A 22,695-nucleotide genomic window follows, 5' to 3' on the forward strand; every position below is an offset into this window, starting at 1 on the left:
TTTGCGTTGCATCTATGATGGTAAGTATAATTCACTAAATCCACTAACTAAAAATTGCAAGGCTCACCTCGCTTTTAATAACTTCTTCGAGGTTTGACAGTCTAAGTTTTGCTATGTGAAAACCTCTGCTTGAACATTTGTTACCGCATTCTTGATGAGTTTGTCCTTAGCTTTTCGACAAGAGCGCTACCAATCTCTAAGTTTGGGGGTGGCAGCGGTCCCGAAAAAATGCATTTATCACATTGCGATACTATTTAAAAAAAAAAAGTTCAGGAATAAAAACTCCACTGTCAGCGCAAAGGGGAAACTCAAGCTGATAAGAGTTAAGTTGTGAAATGCACTTACCCGTAGTTGGATACTTCGTATGACACTCGTGCAGGTAAGCCAAAACGAATGTAAGTGGCCAAGATCAACGCATAAGCGCAACTCCTCTGTCTGGCACAAGAAAAATTAAGCCAAGGTAAAAGTTAAGTTGAATATGGCATGCAACCGAAGTTTGCTGTCCGCAAACGGGCAATCGGCATCCTAAAGGACCCAATTTGTGGTTGAAGGCTAAGTTCATTCTTCGATATATCTCACTCCGCTATGCTAGAAGACTGAGCAGCTTCAGTTTATTACCAACCTCGAGTTCAACAACTATTGGGTAAAGCCTAAACCTTACTCCTTTCCTTCTATCGGAACTGGCAACAGATCTCTAGATCCGATGCAACTAGAAGTCAGTCGATCTTCGTTCTTCTCCGTCTTCAGTCCAAACCTTTTTTGTCGAGTGAAACTCCGCTTCTTAAGAGCTTCTTTGGACAGACTCACTCCGGGTTGGAAAAAGGTTGAAAGATCAGTCTATTGCAACTCGAAGACTGACTTCCCTTCCAAGTAGTTAGTGCTGTAGTGAAGTCTTCTCCTGATGCCTAGCCGGGAGCTTATCCGGGAATGATTGGTCAACAACTAGCTCCTACTCCTATTCGTTTAGTCGATCTGGACATACCATGTCGATTACTAGGATTCAGTGGAATCCATCTTTGATTGAAACTCTGATTCATTCTCTTTTCATTCGGGTTAGCTTTTTTTTTTACTTTCCCTCCTACAATTACAATGGGAAGGGACGAGAAATTGAGCAAAAGGCTGCCGAATTATATGCCATGGGACGGTTACAATTCTGAAGATGCGGTACTAATTAGCGAGCGTTTGGTATATGAAGGTATTTATACTTCTTTCCACATACGGAAATATGAAATTCAAACTCATGTGACAAGCCATGGACCTGAAAGAATCACTAACGAAATACCCCATCTAGAAGCCCGCTTACTCCGTACTTTAGACAAAAATGGAATTGTGATGCTGGGATCGTGGGTGGAGACGGGCGATATTTTAGTAGGTAAATTAACGCCTCAGATGGCGAAAGAATCATCTATGCCCCGGAAGATAGATTATTACGAGCCATACTTGGCATTCAGGTATCCACTTCAAAAGAAACCTGTCTAAAGCTACCGATCAGAATCTGACCCCACGAGAAATTGAGCAAAAGGCTGCCGAATTGGCCTATTTCTTGCGTGTACCAATTGATGTTTTTTGAAAAATGAAGTTCATAATGAATTTAGTTCGTAGAAAGAGGGATAAAACTGAAATGAAAGAATAGTCTTTTTTATAGACCATAGTAATAGTATAACTTAACTGGAATTTCTTCAGAATGCTCATTTGACCCAAAGTAGATGTATACCGAACAGCCAGAAAACTGTCTTTGTCCGAAATTTTGATGCGTATGTAAATCAACTCCACAGTAACAAAAGTGGATTCTTTGGTATTTTCTTTCTGTATTATTTCGAAATTCAAGGATTAACTAATGAATCACAAATACAAAACTAAAAAACAGGGAATAGATTCATAATAGTATCCATATGACTTGTAATAGAACTTATATTTGATATAAATATTAGTAGTGTAGAGAGTTAACGAATGAAGTGAGTTCATTAAAAAATCAAAGACGAAAAAATGGCAAAAAAGAAAGCATTCATTCCCCTTCTATATCTTGCATCTATAGTATTTTTGCCCTGGTGGATCTCTCTTTCATTTAATAAAAGCCTAGAATCTTGGGTTACTAATTGGTGGAATACTGGTCAATCCGAAATTTTTGTGAATGATATTCAAGAAAAGAGTATTATAAAAAAACTTATAGAATTAGAGGAACTCTTTCTCTTGGACGAAATGCTAAAGGAATACCCAGAAACACATCTACAAAAGCTTCGTATCGGAATCTACAAAGAAACGATCCAATTGATCAAGATGCACAATGAGGATCGTATCCATGCGATTTTGCACTTCTCGACAAATATAATCTGTTTCGTTATTCTAAGTGGTTATTCTATTCTTGGTAATGAAGAACTTGTTATTCTTAACTCTTGGGTTCAAGAGTTCCTATATAACTTAAGCAACACAATAAAAGCTTTTTCTATTCTTTTATTAACTGATTTATGTATAGGATTCCATTCGCCCCATGGTTGGGAACTAATGATTGGTTCTGTCTACATGACACCCGTGGGGCCAAGCCAAAATGAAGAGCGTAACCAGGTTCAACGTCGTATTCTAATAATAAATTGCAAAGCTTTGAATTCTTTTAAACGAACGCATTGTTAAAAGCTAAAAGCATGGGGCATGAGTAAAAAGTTTTTGAGCAGAGACTTATCTAACTTAAGCTTATAAAAGATTTCTTTGAAGAAGTAGCCAAGGTTGAGAAAAGCGTTGCTGCCATGGTTAGAGGTATGAGTAAATTATATTCTGAGAGGCTGGTCATTGCAAAGGAAAGCCAGAGGGTGAATTATGAATTTCTTGAGTACAAAGCATGCTTGAGGACAAACATGATTCTAAATTTGTGGGTGTGATGACGGGTAGAAATGTACGTTATTATAGGCCTTTTATTTAAAATTATGAGGGCTGTTAAGTAGAATATGCAGTGTGAACTTGCATTGATCAACAATGAGAATCTCGGCTAACCCACTATTATGCGTTATTTTGCGTCCAATTGCTTATTTTTGTAGCTAATGCAGGAATCGATCGCATGCGGCAAATCTCACCATCGCAGAGGCGAACACATATGTTCGACGCATGGATGTTGCGGCCATTAACCACATGTGTCCATTGCATAGAGGTTGCAGCTATGGAGTAATAACCATAATAGAGGGATGAACATAAAGATGGTGGAATGTGTTAGTACTTCGAAAACCAAGCACGAACGTATACCTTGGGAGCATCAAAAGGTGATGTTGAAATTTCACCTACCACGCGTTAGTAGCAGAGATTCAGAGCAGGCCCATCACACCATTAGCAGTAGAATTTCAGAGAAAGACCATTAATGCTGTCGACAATCAAGCTTTATAAATAGAAGCCTCAGAGTATAACATGAAATCATTCGAGCTTCTACCTTAGAAAAAATCCTTGTGATCTAGACGAAAGCGTGAGAAGATAGTCTTGACAGTTCTTCATTCCTTCTACCATTCCGAGTGACGACCAGAGCTCCATCGGTGATAGATCTCGAGAGAGACTACTCCACCACCCATCCACGACACCACCGGCAGCCTTGACACACATCTGATGGACACAAGACATTGCCCATCTGGCCCTCCATATCTCTTCTATCTCTGTATTGTATTACATTATGGTTTAAGAGATTAATACATTTTATGATCAATGAATTTCCCTATTTCTTTCGATTCCATCTTCATTTTCTTATCATCCTTTACTTTCACTACAAAGACTAAGTAAGATTACTAGAGTATCGCATACTTAATCATGTGGCATAGACATATGAAGCAAGTAGCAAACCACAGAGAGGTGTGCGTTGCATGAGTGTTGTGAGAAAATCCTATTTGCTTAGTGTGATGCTATAGCAATGCTTGTCTAGAGCTGATTAGTGGTAGCTAATTGCCGGGGAGGGTAAGTGGTGGAACGCATTAAGCAATATAAGCAGTGTTCCTAGATATAGGAACAATCTTATGTCAACCATGTTTATGTGATTACCTTGTCTTATGAGCACATCATTCATCATTTAGGATACTTGAGAGAGTAGTCTAAAAACAAAATCTAGGCTTGAGAGAGTCAGATTGGATCGCATAGGCATGAATAGAGGCTTAGAGATAAGCTTTGTTTGCTATTACACAGCGTGTGCACCCTATAGATAGGATATGAAATTATGCGGTCATATTGCATGCATCAAGAAGTAGGATACAGTGGTATGCGGTCATCTTATTTATGTGTGAGAGCACACAAGCAAGAATAGAGACTTAGACATAAGGCCTTTCGACACTATTGCATATACATTGCATGCATCTTTGTTAAGTGTGTGTAGCATAATCGCATAGCTTATGTTGGCTAGGGTTACCTTTAAGATCAAGCTTAGTGATGTGGTGAAGTCATCCCCGCCATTTTATCTATTTTTCCCATGCATTTTATTACGCGTTAATAGTTGTCATGTCTCTATCTCTCATAGTCATACTTCCACTGCTTAATCTGTTAGTTAGAAGTAGGAGTAGCGCATAGCCCGTAACCTTCAATATTCTTTTATTCTTCGTCGCAAACACTTTACTTAATAACATTTAGCTACAAGTTCCTAAGTTCGACCTCGGATCACCCGAGAAATTTGCGATCTCGTTATACTTGGCGTGAGAGCAAGAAAACTTATTGCAGGAATGCATGGTCATTGCACAAATTCTTAGATGCATATTGCATATCCTTTAGTCCAACATATGACCAGCAACGCGTGGAGAACGAACGATGAACGCACATTTATTTACCTCCATTTTCCAATCATCAATATCCTATTTAACATCTGTGGTCTATGTGACTAGTCATCTTAAAATATCAAAATAAAAAACACGTCATCAGCTAAGATTATTATTATTGCAACCATGAGGTATCACATTAGTTAGAAGTATAAAAAAACCACAACATATTTTGATCAAATATACCGATGAGTATCACTATAATTACGAATGTTCTTTTTTTTTTCTTTTAATTTAGAGAAAACCTTAAGGATTATTAGGTCACTAGGTGCACCTTCTGATCTCTCCTCTAGCTCATGTAATTATGATGCTCAAGAAAGGCCTCCATTTTTTTTCTTTAATAATTATTTTGTGTCTTCTATAGCTCTTAATTGACAAGCTTTCCTCTAACTTTTGGCTTTTCGTTTTTTGTATTTTCTTTATGATTTTTGAGCTCTCCTACAGTTATGTACATTCCTTCTATATTATTTTCTCTCTTTTTAAATAAATGCATCACTTTTGGATCAGGGGTATGATGAGGGTGCTAAAGATGTGTCAATCTATTTGAACTGTTCTTGCGCACTTCCTGGTCTCACATCTTTTATTATCTCATTAAAAAAAAAAAAAGTGATTAGTAAATGCATCTGAATATCTTAATTAGGTTGACCCAATTTTAACATCTCATCATACTCCAACCTCAAAGTAATTCCTTCTATTTAGACATGTCTCTCTCTCTTTTCTCTTGACATGCAACAAAATTACTTTTACTGCATAATTGAAGAAAGAAAATTAATTTGGAAGAAATTTCTTCTCTATGATATTTCTTTCTCTCTTGAATTAATCCTTTTCTTTCTAATTTCTGTGATGTAACAATTATCAACAATGATTCATGAAGATCTTTGTGTTGAAGAATATGAAGGTAAGAATAAGGAGAAAGTACACAACTACTTTTTAAAGTGGTTCGACTATTAGAATGCTAACATCCATGCCGACTATTAATCTCTATTTATATTCTAAAACATGCATTTTTGTTGATTTCCAAAAACTATCTTATTGATTTTCAATTTCATACAAATATAGGTTATTTTTCTACAAATTTCCCTTTGAAATGAAAATTAGTTTTGATTAAAAAAAACCTTACTCCCTTCTCTGTTTGGTGTCATGTCTTCTCAGTGAAACCAATCAACTCAAGGTAGTGAGTGAATTTCAATCAAGCTATTGGTTTGGTCAACCTGCAACATTCTCTGATGTAGGTACCTTCAAAACTTCGATTTCTTCTTTTTCTATTTAATCTCTTACGAAGTGAAATTTGATGTTGATCGACCAAACTTGTATATGTGATAAAAATGATAATAAATATGGTCAAAGTGAAAGCATACATTATTGGTGAAGTAATAAATCTTGGAGTAATCTAAGAGTCAAATCCCACAAGACTATTCATGCAATTCAATTTTTCTAAGAAAGACCTTTTCGATGCAAACCAACGGGTAACCGAAAAATGAGTGATTTTGAGGTTGAATGTTTACAAAAGCAGTAAATAGGAATGTTGAATAGGGATATAATTATTTTCCAACCTTTCGGGTTTTATATTGTAAGTGATGTGGTTGCATCATACCAAGACAAAGAAACATGCATGAACAGAAAACTACTTCTATTTTGTCTTGTGTCAAGTTTCTTTTAGGAGATCTAAGCAGTTAATGCACAATGTTCCTATGGTTAGCTGAGGCTTAGATTAATTCAAGTTCAAATTCTTTATCCTATGGCGTCCCTTAAGGCAACCGATCTTTCTATTTCTAGGCTCCTAGTCTCATATTCCTTTTGTGACATCAGTTTATATTCTAACCTTCTTAGCATTAGAACTCCACTAGATTGCTAAATTAAGTGGTCAGATTAACTTAACAATATTTTTCCATAAACTCAACAAAGGAAATGTGTAAGTCAAAGAGGTATGAAACATAAGCATTGCTCAAGCCATAAAACCCTTGGGTATCCACATAACTGAACCCCTTAGAGAATTTAGCTAATGACTAATTATAAAAGAATGACCTTCATGAAATCATAAATCATAACTACAAGATGATGTTCGACAGGTGAAAAGAAAAGAGAAAATACAAGAAATAAATGAATAATAAATGCTAGAAATACAACTCAAGTGGTCTTGGGGCATGTCCTCAATTCTTTAGTCTTTCTCTAGGTTGATTCCCTTTTTTTCAAGAAAGAATCGCTCTTCACCACATACTTTCATGGGATGAGATGACCTAGAGTCACTATGCTCAGAGGAACTTTTGTTCTTGCGGCTGCAAACTTAAGAAGCTGAAAAAATTTCCTAGGGGTTGATCAAAATCACAGACACGGTAAAGAAAGGTGATGATTTCGGTGATGGAGAGTTATTGTTTGAAATGGGAGACTTATCCTCCTTCATATAAGCCAAGGTAGTTGAGGAATAACCTAAAATCGTATTCTAAATGACTTCCCATCATTTTAAGCATTGAATAATAACTTTGACCGAAAAAATAGCAACCAGAATTGGTTGGACATGAATCTAGAAAATTAGAATTTTCTTATGATAGTGCATCACTTCACTAATGCGGGCACATCACTTCACTAATGTAGGCACATCAAACAAAAATCTATAGAAACAACAAAAAAAAAACCTATCAAAATTCACTAGATCAGCTCCAAATAAAAAAATAACATCTTTTCAACACAATTATCCCCTAGTAAGCTCATTTTAACATATTATGACTAAAATTAGAGGAAAACTCATGCAAGAATCCATTTTTCAAAGTAGAATTACAATAATAAAGGCTCAAAAACATGCATTTCATGGCATGTATCAGATGTCGATGTGTTTTGTTCTACTGTAATATGTTTGATTCATAGACAAATGGATTTCACTTTGACTGTCACAATATATTTTCACTGCTCTTTGTGCAATTCCATAGTCATTTAGGAGGCCTTTAAGCCACAACCATTATTTTTAATTGCTTTGGATAGGGCTACGTATTCTGCTTCTATGGAGGAAAAAGTCACTACTAACTATAGTATGGCTTTCTACCTGAGTAGATTATTTCCAATTAGGAACATATATCCGCTTAGAGACCTCATTCTTTCTAGATCTCCTCCATAGTCGGAATCAACATACCCAAAAATGTCATAGGGTTCAGTTTTAGTTGGTTTTACAGTAGTTTAACACGTTGAGACCTTTAAGGTATCTTAGTATCCATTTTGTGGCTTCCTAGTGCCTTTTTGATAGAGTAAACATGCTTAAAATGCAAGCTAACAGAATCATTAAGCACTTTAATTATACTTAATTTGAGTGAGAAGCATGTTAAAACACAAAGTTTCAATAGAAATGGTTTTAACTTGAATACCTTTGTAGATTTCCACTTGGTCCTTGCTATATCCACGAAATTGTCCTTCAATTTCTTCAGTAGACCACCAAGAGTATCTTCTATACTATTATCAACCTTGGATTGAGTGGTGGAACTCTAAATTGAGAAGGAATTAGGAGTGGATTGGAGATGGTTTGAAAAAACAAAAAAAAAAACTTTCTACATAATTTCTAAAAACTCTGATTGCATGCACCAAATTCCAAAAATTTGAAGTATTATTCATTTAATTCATGCAAGCACTACAAGGATCAGCTGATTGACACTTCAATTAGCACTATCCAAGTGGGCTAGGTGTTATTTTATTGATTAATCCACTCAAAATCCAATTTTAGGATAAATCCACTTTGACAATTTAGAACTCTTTTTAAATTCTAATTTTTTTCCATTTTAAAATAAAATTTATTAAAACTCAATTAAATCTAATTTAAATTGAATTTCTAAAATTGAATTTCTTCTTTTAAAAATGAAATTAATTTAAATAAATAAATAAATGTAATTAATTAAATAATAATAATTTAATATCAAATATTAAATTAATAAAACACTTAATTTAAACATGGATCCTATTCATAATCAATATTTAAATCATTATTTAAATATATTTAACTCTCCAAATACGTTTAATTTCAATAAATTTAAACATTGATTATATGGAATATAACTATCAGAACCCTAAAACTGAATTTGAACATTTCAAATCCAAACCCTAAAAATTGAATTTGAACATTTCAAATTCACTCAATATTTTAATCCAAGGTTTAATCTTTTCCGAGCTAGTAGAGGAACCTTATGAACCTACAGATCATGAGCTCCCAGGATTTGAGATTAATTAATTAAACTCTTTAATTCGAATTAATCAATATTCATTAACTACCGGGATATATAACTATAGCTCGATAGTTGCACTCTTTTCATTGTAGATATATTTCTGTCCACTTGATCATTTAACCATAATCAATAAGCCGATCCTTCACAAGTCGTTCGTATTTACATCTAGCTCAAAATTACCGTTTTACCCCTATAAATACCTCTTGCTCCTTAGGTCACTATTGATTCTCTATTGAACAATTGGTTTATAATCCAACTAATAAACCATGTCCCTCTCAATTATGAGATGGTGGAGCTCTTTTATTCAAGACCAGGAATCGGTACTTAAGAGAACAATCTATCTGCTATCCCTAAATTGGGTAGGAGTGAATTCCATCTTGGAGGGGTATGTCCCCAGCTATCTATCTGATTTTATTCCCAAAATGGGAGGCTTATTGAGCAGTGTTGTTGAACTACTCTCACCTATGCATATCAAAGGAGAATCACGAATAAATAGGAGCTCATAATTTGCTAAGGATTAAGATCGAGTTACCTTAGGTCATCGCATGAAATAGTCAATTTTAACATTAAATGACCATTAAAAGAAGAGTGACTATTTCATGGTCCGGTCTTATGCAAACGTCTTTTACATAGGATACCTCCACTCACATGTCTTCACATGAACGACTTTGAGATCACATCGTTTGTATCAGTATACAAGGTGGGTTGCATCTATAGTGTTCCCAGGATGAGGTACCCAATCTCATTCATATATTTATAGACCTTTTAGGCTATATACTATAACTTGATTCTCTTTTATGTCTCTACATAAACTTAAAGCATTCATACTATAGCCGTGGGTTCGTTTATTGGATTTTATAATAGAATGCAATTTTAATAATACTTTTATTGATAAATAGAATGTATTTCACATATTACGAATTGCGAGTTTTAGGACATTCCCAACACTTTTTCCTATGTTGGACATATATCTACTTACCAAACTAGTTGAATAAGATAGATCTAGCCTGGTTGATATCATTAGATACATCAAGTTGTCAACCACTTAAGAGTATGACATCTATAATATGTAACTTAGATGATCTTCTTTATCTTCATTAGGATAGTTTTCAAGAGATAGCTTGAAGTGTTGTGCTAGACAAATATTGGCAAGTTTAGCTTCAATCATGTTGAATTTCTTTAGGATTTTGATGTTATAGTCATGTTGACTTATGCATAAGTATTCATTCTAGCTTGGGTTTGTTAGGATTTTTTTGCCTATTTGATGTATTCATGAGATTTCGAATTAGAGATTTGTAATTTTTATTTCGATTATGTTTATCTTATGTTTATGATTATTTCATTAGATGCTTGGGAATATTTATTATCCCTTTTGAATGGTATTAGATATGTGACATGTAATCTTTTGTTGATCAATTAGAAGCAATAGGTTAAGGTAGCTTATAAATCACCTAGATGAGCATTGTTCTAACCAATCTAGGACCGAATCAACCGAATGTTTAATTAAGGTTGTTCCTTGTTGAATGTTTAACCTAACTTTTCCCTAGTTCTTAATGTAATTAGGTCAATTTGAATTTGCATGATGTTCATTGATTTAAATTGGTCTAATTAGTTTATTAGGTCAAATTAAATGATTGTTCCAATTAACTCGATTACGCAAATTTAATTGCATGACTCTAGTAATGAGAACTTTGTGCTCGAATGCATCAAATAGGTGAATTCTGTTAGAATCTAAACTAGGCATTCTCAAATTGAATTTTCGCATTTTATTTCATTTTATGCAATTTCCTTTCTTTTACAACAAAACAACTTTCACAAAACCCCCATTTGGTTACTGTTGGACTGAAAACACTTTATTTAAGAATTTAAGGCACCTTGTGTTCGACTCTTTCCATTAAGACTAGCAGTTTTTTGTGGTGAATACGGTTAAATTATTTGGTCTGAATTTTAGCGAAGAAATCCGCTCCGACTAATAACATCACTTTAGCAACCGTTAGTTATTTTTATTTATCATGTTGAACTACTTTCTAAGAGTGAAATCTATCCCTCACAAACCAACATAGGTCTTTCCAACATGTTTTGTTCGTACTTAAATACTACAAAAGTTGTATTACTTTACGCTTGGAACTTTTGAGTACTTGATGTTCTTATAAAAAAAAATCAAGTAACATGTTAATTTGATGAAAAACGTCAAGAATAATGAAAAAAAGCAGAGGTTGACAAAAATCTCTGGATTTTTTCATTCTGTTTTTACTTGATACTTTATAAATGTCAAGTAATTTGTGGTTTAATTTTTTATGGTTTCATATATTAAAGAGATAAAAAATTGGGAGAAGTGCCCCCAAAACTCGGAAACCATACCAAAAACCTACCTCCGATGGCTCCTTCTCAATGTCCCCACGTTCTATTCATGATAGTTTCGGCTCTCGACTGACTTCCTCATCGGCATTTACAGATCAACCAACTTTGAGCATTCAACGAGTAGCTGCAGCAACCCACGCACGAATCATGTTCGCCTTCTACTTCTTTGTACATGACGTGCACGAGCAGCGTGTTTCCTTCCCTTCTAGACCTATTTGGAAATGAATGAACAATTTATTTGTTTCATCTCTAATCCTGTACTCTTTTTTATATTTTTAGTAATTGAGATAGCGAAATTATTTAGATTGACAAACCCTACGATAAAATTAGCTACCGATTTGTGCAACTTTTGGCTTTTTAGAGACTATTAGGGGGATTGACTTTTGGTTTATTTACGATTCTCACTCGCGTAGGAATCAATTGTTTGATGAATTTGAGGGATCGAGTTGATGCATCAGGAAGGAAGGGCAAGGTTACTATTTGGATTTCTCAATCTCTCTTTCCATTGATGAAATTGCCATTTTGGTAATCTTATTAGCTACTCTGCAACATAAAAAATGGTATACTCAATTTAATTTATTGGAAGCTAATAGAAGAAAAAGTTATTGGTGCAAATGGGCATCTTATAAGGCACATACAGGAGCAGTTTAAGACAAAGTCTGTAAAATCTGAGTAAGCTATGAAATGAAATCTTAGTTGTTATTTCTTATATATAGATATATATAAAAGTCTTAGTTGATATGTCAATCCGCTTGTGAGAAATTGATTTTATTTGCGGCAATAGTTTTCCATTGTAATTTGAACGTGCAATGCTCTTCTGGTTCATAATTGTCAATAGAAGATTTTATTTTTTTGGTTTGGGCGCCTAAAAGATTAGGAACTTACTCTTTTATAAACTAGGAATGTATTTTATCTGTATTTGCATATTTGTTTATCATGTTGTGATGGATGTAACGATATTGAGGTTTATAGTGGAAGTGCGTTGGGGTCCTATGTTAACCGCATTCAGAAAGTGGTTTTCTCCTATAAAAAAGTTGTCCCGTGAAGGGATATTTTTTGTATTATCCATCTAAATTGAGAATATGGCTAGGTATGTTGACCCATATAGGTTGTCGTTTTAGTAATCTTACAAATGTAGTCACTTGGAATTCTTTGAATACTGGTTATTTGCAAGCTGGCTATTCTTTGATGGCAGTTACTTTGTTTTTAGAGATGTTAAACGATGGGATTGAACCCACCCCCTTCAGTTTTTCTGGGGTTCTTGTGGGCTGCTCTCAGTTTAACTGGAAAGCTTAGAAGTCAACTCCATGGTTTGAGTATGAAGTTAAGGTTTTTGTCTAATGTTGTTGTTTAGAAATTCTACAAATCTCTCTTTGAAATCCTTTGTTGCATTCTTCCAGTAAGAATCTATTTAATCTTGTTATTTTGATAATATCGTAGATGTGCTTCTCATTTTTGTAGTGCTCAAGAACAACATTTATTTTGACTTCTTGGGGAAGAATTGATGGTATATTGCATATTAATTAATATTTCATTCATTTCTCATTCTTGAAAATTCTCATTTTCTAATTGGAACCTGATTCATAGTCTTCAAACTAAGTGTTAAGGTTGTTTCTAAACATTTTTTCAAATTTGATTTAGGATTATGAATTGATATATTTATATTATGTGTGAAAGCTCTAAGGAGTCATATGATTTGTATATTTTGTTATAGGACCTAGTTCCATTGCCATATCTTTTCGTAAAAAGGCATTCAAGAACTATGACATCTCGTTGGAAGTACTTCATTCATCCCATTTTACTACTGTTTTTTATATAGTTTTTTTTTTTAGTTTGTAGCTTGATTAACCGCATTTTTGGCTTGAAACTCCCAAATCATATTATATTCAATGTCTTTGATAGTTTTAGTTTGAGTTGAGCTTCATATTTATGAATGTACGAGTCAACTTGTAACCACATTCAATGTTTTTATTTCAAAAGAATGATTTAGTTTCAAGCTCAAATGTGATTTTTTATTTGTATTTCGTGTTACGTTTGTGCATCATGTTACCATTTACTTTTTCCTTATATTTTTAGAACTTTGTAGGTTGTGGTGCTTAAGTTTGGTAATTTTTAAATTATTTCAATCTATATGTTGTGGTTTTTTATATGTTATTTCAATATATGTAGGTGCTAAAAGCAACAAGTTCAAGGTGAACTATATTATTCTCGTGGAGGCAGGAGCATAGTGAGCAGAAGTTGGCTATGACTACTTCACCTGAGATTGATAGTTGTAATTTTTGGAATTGTTCATATGGGGTTGATAGTTAGTTATACTTTTGAAATTCTTCATATGGGGTTCATATTCTTCTAAACTTAGAAATTGTTCATTTGAACTTTGTTATGAACTTTGTTAACATGAGGTTGTCATATGACAATATATATGTTCAAAATATATGAACTTTCTTAGAATGGTGGAAATTTGGGGTTGATTGATGCTTAGGTTGTTTAAATATATGTGTTGTTTGTTTATTTGGTTAATAAATAATTATCCACTTCAATTAAATTATATCATTATTGGATCTCAAAACTGGAGCAATCATAAGTAATTTCTAATAATACATTTTAAAAAAAAAACACACACACATACAAACTTGATAAGCAAAACGTATCAAGTAATTATGAAGTTGTTAGTTTTTGGGTATCAAGAAGAAATTACATTTGATAAGTAAAAACTGTCAAGTTATGAAAACTTTGATCGACAATAAATGTCAAGAATTATATGTCATATACTTTACAGTTATAAAATATCAAGTAAATTACAGCTTGATGCTTTTAGCCAGTCACAAAATTTTTCTTATTCTTGATACGGGCTTACTTGACGTTTTCAAAAATGTCAAGTAATACTGATAGTTGACTGCAAAAAAACATCAAGTAATATAGTTTTTGTAGTAGTATTTGCATGCTTCATTGAAAAGTTCTAAGAGGTCACACAACATAGAATTACTCCTAGCCAAACACACTATAACTTTGAAGCTTTTATGATTAAGTCATTGAAAAGGATGATATACACCTTGTTAGTATAAATAGTAACTAACTACGGATTCTTTGAAGCTTTTTTTAACCACATATTTTAATAACCTCGAGTTCGCACACATTTGAATGTTATCTCAGTTCATTTATGTACTCTTCCTAAACTCGGACGGTACAATAAAACATCTTCCTTCCAAAAAATTCAAGTGTATTAAGTGCTAATTCTCCGATTCAAATCCCAACAAAAGTTTCTTCGTCGATTTATATTATAACAAAACGTGTTGATAAGCATGTTATTCAATATAACCACCATATCGTATAAAAAATAATCGATCAACATAAGTGGACTGACCAATGGCTATAATTTATTCATTTGAATGTGTATTTGTCACCACATATTTGCACATGGAAATACACCTTCCATTACATTTTGAATAATAAAGAAGCCGTTTTCCATTAGTATTTATTAAAGTACAAAATTAGAGAGAAGCCATACCATGCCACTACTTTTAGTTCATGGAACCCACGCGTAATTCCACTATCAAACACATAAACACTCATTAAAAATGATTCAATAAAATAAAACAAAGTTTAGAAACGTAGCTCAACAAAACAGCATGTGTGCATATATATATACGAGTATGAAAAATTTGTGTCGAAACGCATAAACATAGAAGTAAAATCATCATCATCATTTGTCATATAGCATAATGGCCGAACAGAAAGATGGCATTATGTTCATAATTTTGGGAATTTTAATGATGGGTTTGCCAGTAAATGGTGAACTGAGAAATGGGTTTTATTCTTTTTCATGTCCAAAAGCAGAGTCTATAGTGAGAGCTACAGTTGAATCGTACTTTAAAACAGATCCTACCATTGCAGCTGGGTTGTTGAGGCTTCATTTTCACGACTGTTTTGTGCAGGTTCATCATTTGGTATTTAAATTAAAATTTATTAGAATTAATATATGTATAATAATAATAATTAATGGTTTTTATATTGGCAGGGTTGTGATGGTTCGGTGTTGATTGCGGGTGGTTTGGCTGAGAGAAATGCTTTGCCGAACCTTGGATTAAGAGGGTTTGAAGTAATAGAAGATGCAAAAGCAGAGCTTGAAGCTGAGTGTCCTGGAGTCGTCTCTTGTGCTGATATTCTCGCTTTGGCTGCTCGTGATGCTGTTGACTTGGTAAAATTACGTATCTTCATGCTTAAACTATTTAATATTATATCTCAAGCCTGCGCCTCAAGGATTAACTTTTTTGTTCGGATGTTTTCTTTATTAGACCAAACACTTATTATAGAAGAAATAAATTCATATATCTTATCAGCATTATACTGTGAGTTCCCTTAATTTCTTCCGTATAACATCTTCGGTAGTTGAATTCCAAGTTTTAATGAAAAAACCAAAAACAAAATAATGTAGCCCACAAATCCCTAACACCTTGTTGGATAAAATTTTGATTTTTCAAAATTATAATGTTTCTAATCACAATTTTCAATCTTTTTTTTAAGATAACATTTGAGAGGATGAGTGTTGAGTTATTATAGTTTGTCAGTTATAATAGTTTCAGGTCCAGACTATTTTAGTTTAGATATAAAATAGTAAACACTAAAACAAATAAAGAAATAAAAAATGAATAGAAAAAAAAAAAAAAAAAAAGAGAGAGATTTGAAATGGTAATATTGTAATTAATTAATTATAGATTATAATAGTTGGAAACACCAACTATTATAATTAAAGCCCAAAACAGTGAGGAGCTATCATAGCTCGCTCTACTTACTTGAAGTTGGAGGCCCAAACACCCCTTGAATTCTTAGCAAATGTTTTTAAAAAGATCGAACACTATTTTTTTTTTTCATTATCAAACTTAGCTAACTTTGTAGTCGTGGATAATAGATGTTTAAAGTGGTAAAATGAGACTCCATCATTGATTATGATAGGACCCAAACAATATAACAACAACCCACTAGGATCTTCTCCAAAACAATCAGTCAAATAATTGTTCTTCAAAACACCATAAATGAATCAAAAAATAATCACCAAGCAATCAACCAAAAATGGACAACAATAAACCACAAAATTCTGGAAGACTAAAAACAAAGGGCATACATGAATTATACATGAAAAACTCATTCGATGTGAAGAGTAAAAACCATGAGACTTGTGAGGAATCCACCCTTGTCAACTTCTCTTATTGTGATAAAATTGAGGGAAAAAAAACCTAAATGAGTCATATAAAGATTCACTACCCACAAATATTATCATACATAAAAGATCAACACTTGGAAGATAAAAAAGAATAAAAATCACTCAGTTTATAGGTTCTATTCAACAGTGATTACGGAAAAATATTACCTCCAAACAACGATTCAACCGTTCAAAACGAGACCTTATGTGTCTCGAATAGGCTGGCCAAATTTCAACACGATCCAATAGTTCAAACTCTGATAATCAACAACTTTATGGAAGTTGTCGTTGAAAAATCGTACTGTCTTTCTCTCCGATTGTCTGCCTCTTTTTCACACTTTTTTTCCCTTTAGATCATTCTCATATCATATAAAAGAAAATCTAGGGCTTTTAAGATGGGTCAACATAAAAATTAGACCTAATAGGACTAAAAAAATACAAGTTTAAAATAAAATCTTACTTATATAACAAGTCAGTTGGACACCCACATTAGATTAGTGTTTGAGGATTCTACGTTGAAAAATTAGAAAAATCACAATGTTTATAGTGGTATATATGAACTACTCCCACTTCTAATTAGCTTCAAGATACAGCTCCACGTTTAGAAGAAAGAAAAGGTCAGTATATAATAAAATAATCATAATCATGATGGGCAAACGAAAAGATTAAAATGGGTTGCTTTTAATTTTCTCAAAGCTATATATTATTAACAATTTTGTTTTTAACATGTTATAGAGTAATGGACCAAGTTGGTCAGTGCCCACAGGAAGAAGGGATGGAAGAGTTTCTTCAAAATCCCAAGCCGAAAACTTACCTTCTCCACTCGAGTCCATTGCTGTCCACAAGAAAAAATTTGCAGAAAAAGGCCTCGACGAACAAGACCTCGTCACCTTACTCGGTAATAAACCTTTCTCTTCCACCATCTTAAACTCAATTTAATTCTTATCTTACCAATATACAAAATGAGATCAGTTCGAACACCAGAACTCGAGCTTTTTCAAAGAAAGATACATAGTTAAGGTCAGTAGATATACATCTCTATTATATTCGTAGTATCTTCATCATCTCTCCACTTCCATTTCATTGATATATCACGGGTCGGACTGGAGATAAGCTTTCCCGTAAGAGAAACAAATAGAATTACATAAAAGTATTTAAATTTAACGCAAGTTCTTTGATACCATATAAAACTATAAAATATACTTTAATCAATTAAATTACACGTAAAATTTACGAAAAACATTTAAAATTTACTTTTAACTTGTGAACTCATATCAATTTTTAAAATTATTGATTTCATCAAATTATATTATCCATTTTTTTGTTAGGTTTACAATCTTTGCCGTACGTTTGAATAAGTAATGTATTGCAATTTTTATCCTAAAAGCTTTCATATGAAGTTTTGTTTATAAATCATTTTCATGTGCATTTAATGAATACTAAACATAATTAGACTTTATTTTTGTTGAAAATCCTCTTAGATATATAAATTTGTATTTCTTCTCTCTCGTAATCCAAAACCGTCATGTAAAAATTACAACTACTTTATGACAATATCATCGAATAATTTCTCGTATGTCAGGAGCACACACGATAGGGCAAACGGATTGCCTTTTCTTTAGATATCGTCTACACAACTTCACAGCAACAGGCAACTCAGATCCAACAATAAACCCATCATTCTTAACAGAGCTGAAAGTACTTTGCCCCAAAGATGGAGATGCAACCATAAGGGTGGCGTTGGATAAAGACAGCCAGTTCAAATTCGACCTTAGTTTCTTCAAAAACATTAGAGATGGAAATGGAGTTTTGGAGTCAGACCAAAGGCTTTGGAATGATGATTCAACCAAAAGCATTATCCAAAAGTACATTAGCCCTTTAAGAGGAATTTTAGGCCTTAGATTTGACAACAACTTTAGGAAATCTATGATTAAAATGAGTAGTATTGAGGTTAAGACCGGTACGCAAGGAGAGATCAGGAGAAAATGTTCGAGGTTTAATTAATGTGTTAATATCTATCTTAAAAGTCAATCGATAGTGGTTCACTCACCTCCCACGATTGTTGAACTAAAAAAAGTGTCGAGCATCATCTATGATTTGTGAAAAATGTGTTGTCGATGTTTAAGGTGATCAATTTGACAAAATAATAATATGATGATTATTGATTTTTCGTTTCAAAATTCTTTTCTTTGATGTATCTCAAGATACATCACATTCTAGTCTCACACACACATAAAATTGAAAAATGCTTTTAACAAGAAGTAAAGAAGAATTTATAAGTGGCAAACTATAACTAGACAATTGGATGAGATGCATGAAGATGAGTGTAGCCTAAGATGCACCTTAAGTTTTTATTATTATTTTTTTAATCATGTGTGATTGTTCTATGAAACTTGATGATGCAATCTACTCTCTCTCTCTCTTTTTCTTTAATATTCTATAAAAAAAAACCGTGACTCAAATACCTATTTAGCTAGTTTAGTTTTATAACTAACCTTATCTTGTAACGATCAATTGGTATGTGTTATATATATCACTGATCAGAACACAAAATTAAGAGTTTTTTCCATTCTTTCTATTTTTCTATAAACTACAACAAGCTATAAGCAATCTTCAAGAGAAAAAGATAGTGAATCTTCTATTGGACATAAACTTATTGGTCGAACTGTGTAATCTTGTGTGTTTCTTCTTCTTCTCTTTATTTTATTCTTTCAATCGGCATCAATTTTTCTGCAAACCATGAAAGATAGAATCTTGTTATAAAATCATATCGTTTTCATAATATTAAGTCTGAACGAGTATCGAATTTCTTCTATCGAGCAGCATCGAGTCAAGAGTTTTCATCTCCAAGTTGCTTCGAGTAAAGATTAATACTCATCGAGTAGAATCGAGTAACGATCAACACTCTTTGAGTTCCATCGAGCGAAGAACAGAAACTCATCGAGGATAGAAGGAAATTTCCATCGAGTATCGAGTATCTAACATCGAGGATTTAACAGAGATCTTCTTAGCCATTTCTTCACCATCTCAGTGTTGATCTTGATTAATTGGGCCTAGAAAAGATTGAATAACCCAAAAAATTCTAGTATCATAGTATTTGAAGATCATCAAGATCAGCATTCTTGAAGCATCAAGATACTCATGAAAACCATTCTTGATATTCTTTCAGGTCAGTGATGGCTGTTGCTAGATTTGAGATAGAAAAGTTCGATGGAAAGGCTGATTTTGGTCTGTGGAAGGCCAAAATCAAGCCTATTCTTGGACAACAGAGAGCTCATAAAGCCCTTTTAGACCCATCGACTCTACCACCGACGTTAACAGCTCAAGAAAGGGAAGATATGGAACTTACTTACCTATGGAACTTTAGTCCTTAACCTCAATGATAGCATTTTGAGACAGGTGATCGATCAAGACACGGCTTACAAAATGTGGGTCAAGCTGAAAGGTCTCTATGCAATTAAAGATCTCCCTAACAAGATGTTTTTATGGGAAAAGTTCTTCACCTTTAAGATGGATTCGACTAAAACACCATCAAACAATTTGGAGAGTTTAAAAAGATAGTTTCTAAGTTCAAGAGCCTTGGTGAAAAGATTGGCGATGAGAATGAAGCCTTTGTTTTGTTGAACTCTCTACTTGAAGTCTATAAGGAGGTAAAGAATACCTTGAAATATGGCAGAGAGTGAGTTACCACTGATGTTATTATTTCAGCATTGAGAACTAGGGAGTTGGAGCTTCATAGGGTAAAAAAGGAACAGCCTGGTGCAGAGAAGTTATTTGTTAAGTACAAGAACAAGCAGAATCATTCTAAAGGGACTAAAAATCAGTTTGGTGAAGAGTATAAACCAAAAACCAAACTGAGATGTAATTACTATAAGAAGAAATGACACTTAATAAGGGACTGCTACAGCTTAAAACGAAAAAATCAGGAAAAAAGAGAAGGATCAGAAAGGAAAACAGCCAGAAGCCTCAGTGGTTGAAGGGTCCTACTTCTATTCTGATACCTTAGTCTCTACTAGGAAAAAAACCAACCAAATAAGTCCTCTTAGGTAGCTTGACTGGATACATGACTCTGGTTGTACCTACCATATGACACCATTTAGACCTTAGTTTAATACCTACAAGGATGTGGATGGAGAATCTATGTACATGGGGAACAATGAAGCTTGCAAAATCAAAGGGGTTGGTTCAATATCCTTAAAGCTAAAGGATGGATCAATCAAGCTTCTTAGAAATGTCAAAGATGTACCTTTACTCGAGAGAAATTTGATATCTCAGGGTATGCTTGACTCCAATGGATGTGAGTACAGAGAAAATGATGGAATCTTAGAAGTGATTAAGGATTCTAAGGTAGTAGAGATAAGGACTAGTGCCTAAATTGTTTCAACAGCAACTTCCCCACCAGGACCTACCCCCCGACACTTTTTTTATTATGGATCTACAGAGGCAGACTTGTGGCACAAAAAACTATCCCATATCAATGAAAAAGGGATGCAAGCACTGTCTAAACAGGGTATTATGCCCAAATGGATCAGTGAGCATCTTTCTTTCTGTGAACACTGTATTCTAGGGAAAGCTACCAGACAGAGCTTCACAAAATCTCAGCATACCACCAAAGGAATATTGGATTATGTTCATTCTAACCTACAGGGACCATCTCCCACACCAATCCTTAGTGGTTCAAGGTATTTTCTAACCTTAATAGATGATTTTTCTAGGAAAAGCTAGATATACTTTCTTAAAACTAAGGACCAAGTCTTTAGGAAGTTTAAAGAATGGAAAGCTATAATAGAAACACAAACATCTTAAAGGTTAAAATACTTTAGAACTGACAATGGGCTTGAGTTTTGTAATGAAGAATTTGACAAATACTATATTGAGAATGGTATAACTAGGCATAAAACTGTGAGGTAGACACCTCAACAAAATGGGGTTGCTGAGAGGTTAAACAAAACTTTAATGGAAAGGGTAAGATGTTTGCTTTCTGATGTTATCCTAAGTGAAAGCTATTGGGTAGAAGCTGCAGCCTACATAATGTATACCTTGAATAGGCGTCCTCACGCATCTATAGAGTTGTTTACCCCTAAGGAGAAATTGACTAATCATCCTTCTGATCTAGACAACCTTAAGGTTTTTGGGTGTGTAAGGTTTGTTCACCAAAATAAGAAAAAGTTGAAAGCCAAAGAAGTTAAGTACATGTTTATAGGCTTCACAGGGGGTGTCAAAGGATTTAAAATGTGGCATCCAGTAGAGAGGAAGTTCATAATTAGCAGAGATATCACCTTTAGAGAAGAGAAGTTTATGCAAAAGGAGAAGAAACTTGAGGACGAAGCTGAGTCACCTACCACAGGAATTGATGTAGAGCTACCTACTGAGCAACTAACAGAACCTAACCTACCTAGTGATACAAAAAAAGTTGAGGAACTTGTAGGGGAACAAGAGAAGACTGCTAATGAGCAGCCAGACTAGAGTCAGTATGTCTTAGCTAGGGATAGACAAAGGAGAACCATTATCCCTCTAGCAAGATATACTGAAATGAACTATATGAATTTAGTTCTAAATATTGTTATGGCTCATACTAACCAAGAACCAACAACCTTTGAAGAAGCAACAAGTTGTGCTAGTACAATGGATTGGATAGAAGCCATGAATGAAGAAATGCATTCACTAAATGTGAATGATACTTGGTCTTTAGTTCCTCTGTCTAAAGGTTATAAACTAGTTGCCTTCAAATGGGTTTTCAAACATAAAGAAGGTGCATCATATGATCAGAAACCTAGGTATAAGGGAAGGTTGGTTGCAAATGGGTTTACACAAAGAGACGGAATAGACTACTTAGAGATTTTCTCTCCAGTTGTCAAACAAATTTCCATAAGACTTCCCTTATCTTTGGTTGCTCAAAATAACTTAGAATTATATCAACTAGATGTGAAAACTGCCTTCTTTCATGGACATCTAGAAGAGACAATCTATATTACGCAACCTAAGGAATTTGAAGTTAAAGGAAAAGAGAATCTTTATTGCTTACTCAATAAGTCAATCTATGTGTTAAAATAATCACCTAGGTTCTGGTATAGAAAGTTCAATTACTATATATCTAGCATTGGATTCAAAATTTCATTTGACATATGTGTTTATGTAAATATAGGTTCCTACAAGGATAAGG

The 22,695-nt window shown here is 33.7% G+C and overlaps 1 protein-coding gene and 1 pseudogene across 2 annotated transcripts; both read left to right on the forward strand.

Annotated features, from left to right (window-relative positions):
* The first annotated feature begins 1,711 nt into the window (after positions 1-1,711).
* On the forward strand, positions 1,712-12,628 carry LOC150037748 (potassium/proton antiporter CemA pseudogene; annotated as a pseudogene). The gene is made up of 2 exons (XR_016527807.1): positions 1,712-2,572; positions 12,528-12,628. The product of XR_016527807.1 is annotated as a potassium/proton antiporter CemA pseudogene (transcript).
* Positions 12,629-14,972: 2,344 nt separating this feature from the next.
* On the forward strand, positions 14,973-18,712 carry LOC120072008 (peroxidase 25-like). The gene is made up of 4 exons (XM_039024434.2): positions 14,973-15,267; positions 15,351-15,530; positions 17,268-17,430; positions 18,115-18,712. Exons 1-4 carry the CDS (start codon positions 15,055-15,057, stop codon positions 18,534-18,536), a joined length of 978 nt encoding a protein of 325 aa, XP_038880362.2. The 5' UTR covers positions 14,973-15,054; the 3' UTR covers positions 18,537-18,712.
* Positions 18,713-22,695: the final 3,983 nt, after the last annotated feature.

This window comes from Benincasa hispida, chromosome 2 (genome assembly GCF_027475165.1).
Source record: "Benincasa hispida cultivar pf3 chromosome 2, pf3_genome.v1.1, whole genome shotgun sequence".
Taxonomy (NCBI): domain Eukaryota; kingdom Viridiplantae; phylum Streptophyta; class Magnoliopsida; order Cucurbitales; family Cucurbitaceae; genus Benincasa; species Benincasa hispida.